Here is a 5,197-nt window from a genome sequence, read left to right as displayed (position 1 = left end):
AAAAAAGAAGAGAGGTAGAGCTGCCGTCTCCTAGGATCAAAAGCTTCTGGGTAGGCGGTGAGGGTCGACCTCGGAGACACCCGCAGGAGCGGAGTCAGAGATCTGCAAGCGGCCAACGCAGAGACGAGAGTGCGCTAGCGGCTGGGACAGCGCTTGGGAGGCGGAAAAGGAGCGACCGCGGACCAGGACCTCCTTGGAGGGTCGAGGAGGCGTTGCATGGACAGCATGCGTTTCTGGGGAGTTTCCAGCGAGGGGTCTGTGAGCAACTCTAGCTCGTGGTGGCCGCTGATCACCGGCGGCACCAACATGAGCAGGGAGGCCGCAGCGCTCCAGGAGGGTGGCGGTCAAGAAGGGGACGTGCGGAACGAGGAGTTGGCCAAGCTGGAGATAGCGGTGCTGGCGGTGACATTCGTGGTGGCGGTGCTGGGCAACAGCAGCGTGCTGCTGGCGCTGCACCGCACGCCGCGCAAAACGTCCCGCATGCACCTCTTCATCCGCCACCTAAGCCTGGCGGACCTGGCCGTCGCCTTCTTCCAAGTGCTGCCACAGCTGTGCTGGGACATAACCTACCGCTTCCGCGGTCCCGACGGGCTGTGCCGCGTGGTGAAGCACCTACAGGTGTTAGGCATGTTCGCGTCCGTTTACATGTTAGTGGTCATGACCGCTGACCGCTATATCGCCGTGTGCCACCCGCTTAAGACGCTGCAGCAGCCGGCTCGCCGCTCGCGCCTCATGATAGCGGCCGCCTGGGTACTGAGTTTCGTGCTGAGCACACCACAGTACTTTGTCTTCTCCATGATCGAGGTGAACAATGTTACCAAGGCCTATGATTGCTGGGCTACCTTTATCCAGCCTTGGGGGCCCCGCGCCTATGTGACCTGGATGACGGGCAGCATCTTCATAGCGCCGGTGATCATCCTGGGCACCTGCTACGGCTTCATCTGCTACCACATTTGGCGCAACGTCCGCGGAAAGACTGCGACGCTAAAGGACAAGGGTGCGGAGCCTTCGGGCAGCGCCTTCCACAAGGGGCTCCTACTTGCGCCCTGTGTTAGCAGCGTGAAGACCATTTCCCGCGCCAAGATTCGCACCGTGAAGATGACTTTCGTGATTGTAACCGCTTACATCGTCTGCTGGGCGCCCTTCTTCATCATCCAGATGTGGTCTGTCTGGGATGAGAAGTCTGCATGGGTCGGTAGGTACAGGGACAGTGACGGAAAGTGCAGGGGTGGGATGTTTGTGTGTGTGTGTGTGTGTGTTTGAGGACAGTATTTCTTTTTATAGTATCTAGGGCAGTAGTTCTTTTTGCTAACGTTCCATTTTCTCATTATTCTCTCTTTATTTTTTCTCAATAATCACTTGAATCCCTTTTTCAGTTATTTCAAAGCAGAATTATTGATAAACTCTAAATTTGTTAGACTGGAGTTTTGGTGTGGATAAGCATTGGACTGCTAACCAGAAGGTCAGCAGTTCGAACCCACCAGCCGCTGCTTGGAAACCCTATGCAGAATCACTATGGGTTGAATCTGCAGATGTCACTTAACAACAACAAACTTGTTAGATTACTTTCATCAGTAACGTGACCGCACAGCTATCCACCTCTCCACACGACTTTTTTTCAGGAGTTTACTGTGAATGTCTATACACCTACTATATTAGTCGATTTTAATTTCTTCACCAGCTCAAAAAACTGTTTGACTGAGATTTTTTTTTTTTAAAAAAGTATGTCTTAATACTGTATCTTGAAAAAAAAAATTCCTTTTAATAAGGAAGAAAACCAAACACTTTTTCCAAATCAAATCCATTGCAGGAATAGTAAAAATAACAACTGTAGCTTGGAAATAGGTGTCTGAAAGAGGTTGTCTCCTTTTGCTATTTGGGATTGTTGTAGGACAATATACGTGATGCGTGACGCTGTAGGACCACAAGGTTGGTTTGAATTGCAAGGTCAGTGGTTCAAATTCACCTGCACTCCTCAGATAGCTATGAGTTGGAACCGACTTAGTGGCACTTAACAACAACAACAACTTTGAAAGTTGTATTTTCATTTGAGTGTGAGTTTCATAATTTGAACAGATAAAAATTCTTGGATGGCTATAATATTTGCTACCAATTTTGAAAAATGTAAACACTTTTGCTTTACTTTTGGTTAACCATTTCCTGTTTTGCTAGATTTTAGCAGCCTCTCGATATTGTTATTTTAAAAAAATCTAGTTTTAAGTTATAGGTTTATCAAGATTTAGATAAGACTGCTAAAAACATCTACATTTGTGCAACAGTTCATGAATGATTTTCTTTCTTTTTAATATAGACAGTCATGTATCATGGCTACTCTCAGTCTTAGCAGAGTGTGATTAAATGTTCTATGATTTATGGTGGCATAACAGGACTGAGAAGAACCAAGGTTATATTAATACTTTAACTGAAATAAATAAGACAAAGATAAATTCTGTTAAGTTCAAGCCAAATTTTTTGTTAGTCATAGAAAAACCACTAGATTTTGTATCCGTCAAGTACCTCTTTCAACTATTCCCTTTTGTACTGCTTTGATATTATAGGAATAGGGTTATAAGACTACGTGGGGTTTTTTTGTTTTTGTTTTTGTTTTTAGTTTTTAACTACTACACATCATCCACATGCCATACTTCAGTCTGTGCTATTTGGATGAATACAATTTGGTTTATGTGGTTACCGACTGTTGAAAGTCTGTTGAAATTGTAGATATTTCTTAAATACTGCATCCAAGAAATTCGTGCAGGACACAGGATTTTTTTTTTCAAGAGCTACTTAATATTCTTAATCTGAGTACAAGATAACCTTCATGTGATTCGCATGCAGTCTATTTCAATATTTTAATAATGGTCTTAAATGTTTAGATTAATTTTAAGACATCTTGCTTAGGATAATGTTTTATAACCATACCAATTTATATACACCACCAATTTTCCTAATCTATAAACAAAATGATTCATCTTCCATTCTAACTCCAAACTTTTCTGCTTTTCTGTTAGTCAGTAGAAAACTGAGTTTACCCAGTGCTCAGTTATTTGATTTGCATTATTTAAATAATACTCTCTGTGTCTTTTGTACAGAATTAGAAAACCCTGCCATCACCATCACTGCATTACTGGCTTCCTTGAATAGTTGCTGCAATCCCTGGATATATATGTTTTTTAGTGGACATCTCCTGCAAGACTGTGTCCAAAGCTTCCCATGCTGCCGAAACATAAAGCAAGAATTCAACAAAGAAGATTCTGACAGCATGAGTAGGAGACAGACTTCTTACACTAATAACCGAAGTCCAACAAATAGTACGGGTACCTGGAAGGACTCTCCTAAATCTTCCAAGTCCATCAAATTCATTCCTGTTTCAACCTGAGCTCTAATTTATATAGACTCTTGAAACTCTTTAGCTGAATACAACTAGAAATCATGAGAACAAATGAACATAGAATAAGTATAAATCCTTTCATTGGATACAAGACTATGGTTCTGGTTGCATTTTCACATTGCTATGACCAAGAACTCTTGAGTTATTTTATATGAACTGTTAATAAAACCACAATACACTAAAATGTACAAGCCGAATTCCCTGAAATATAACAAAAGTTGTATTTCTAGAAGAGAGATAACAACCACCCTGGCTGTATATGCTTGCTATTTCCTTACATTTTTTCTCCTTCTTATAAAGCTTCTGGCATAACTAAGGCTTGATTGATTTAAATACCATTTGATGCTGGGACACTATTTCTGAACAAAGGGAGAGCCCATCATTAGCCTTAGTGTTTGAAAGGATTTAGGAGTGACTTCAGAGAAATTATGTTTTCTTCCAATAAAATCCATTCATGCACCAGAAAATGAAGGCACCAATGGTAGCTTGGAGATGGGCTAAGTGCTTGGGGCATGCTAAGAAGGAGGTGGCATGAAAAGGAGAAATTTCGGTTAAAAGCTGTAAATCATGCTAAATTTAAAATAATGAATTTTGTACTGGTTGTGTCCTCCGTGGTTACTCATCTTTTATTGGCTATGAAAAGCATTATTACTAATGTCTAAAGATTACAGAAAATGTTGTCAATTATCCAATAATATTTTTTTTTTCCTCCTATGGCAAGGTTGTTTTAAAGTCAGTTTTCTGAGGAATACCTAATTTTATAAAAACAGTAGACAAGGATTACCCATAGATGTTTGTTGTTGTTGCAAAGTGCCGTCAAGTGGATTCCGACCCATAGTGACCCTGTATGAGGTTTCCGAGAAGCAAATGGTGAGCTTGAACCACTGACCCTGCAGTTGTTTAGACTCTCTCAATGTTGTAAATATATGCTGACGAGTGTTTGGGTGAGGTATAATGTTTGGGGAATCCCGATTCATAGATAAGAGAGTTAGCATATTAAATTCTACCCCACATATCAAAATGATTTGACTTTTTTGTCTGATCTCTCACTCTACTGGCTGTTTCAGAATTGAAGAGAGGTAGGCTGGTGGAATGGAAAGAGAAGTGCTCTGTGCCTAGCAGGCCTTCATTATTAAATGTATTGCTTTGGGCAAGGTTCTTAAGAACACTTGAAGTCTCCTTTTCCTTGCTTGTTCAGTGGACTCAATTACTTACCTCACGGAGTTGCTGTGAGAACTAAATGAAATTAAGTGTGTGGAAAGCTTCATAAACCATAAAGAGCCATAAAATGCTAGCAGTTGCTTTTATGATAATCTTCAGAATTGCACAACTTTTGCCTGTTTTGTTTTCATTAGCCAGAATTGGTTCGTTTCATGTCTTGGATATCAAATCCTAAAATTTAAATATAGCTCTGCTTATTCACTGGAAAACATGACCTGCGGCCACTAAGTCTGACTCTCCTCTCTGGCAAAATTTTCTCATTTAAAGATAGACCTTGGTTTCTGTAGGAGACCTGGTGGCACAGTGATTAAGAACTCAGCAACTAGCCAAAACGTCAGTAGTTTGAACCCTATTACAACCTGCTTCTTTAAAGACTCTTATTGCTAAGTGCCTTCCTACCTGTCTTATATAGAGAGTTGCTTTGAGTTGGAATTACCTCCATAGCAGCAGGTTTGGTTTGTTAGCAGGTTCCTTAGAAAGCTGGTAAATCAAAGGCTGTCAAGATCATCCGTTTGTTCATTTCTAAACAGATCATTTATAAGACTGCCATGTTGCTGATGGAGTCCTGGTGTGGTGCCGTAAAAT

The 5,197-nt window shown here is 41.4% G+C and overlaps 1 protein-coding gene across 1 annotated transcript; it reads left to right on the top strand.

The window, feature by feature from the left end:
• The first annotated feature begins 208 nt into the window (after positions 1-208).
• On the top strand, positions 209-3,384 carry AVPR1A (arginine vasopressin receptor 1A). The gene is made up of 2 exons (XM_006859512.1): positions 209-1,195; positions 3,093-3,384. Exons 1-2 carry the CDS (start codon positions 217-219, stop codon positions 3,377-3,379), a joined length of 1,266 nt encoding a protein of 421 aa, XP_006859574.1. The 5' UTR covers positions 209-216; the 3' UTR covers positions 3,380-3,384.
• The last annotated feature ends 1,813 nt before the right edge of the window (positions 3,385-5,197 follow it).

Source organism: Chrysochloris asiatica, unplaced genomic scaffold, assembly GCF_000296735.1.
Source record: "Chrysochloris asiatica unplaced genomic scaffold, ChrAsi1.0 scaffold00033, whole genome shotgun sequence".
NCBI classification, from domain to species: Eukaryota; Metazoa; Chordata; class Mammalia; order Afrosoricida; family Chrysochloridae; genus Chrysochloris; species Chrysochloris asiatica.
The sequence above is the reverse complement of the archived record's forward strand: the minus strand, read 5'-3'. Positions and strand labels throughout refer to the sequence as shown.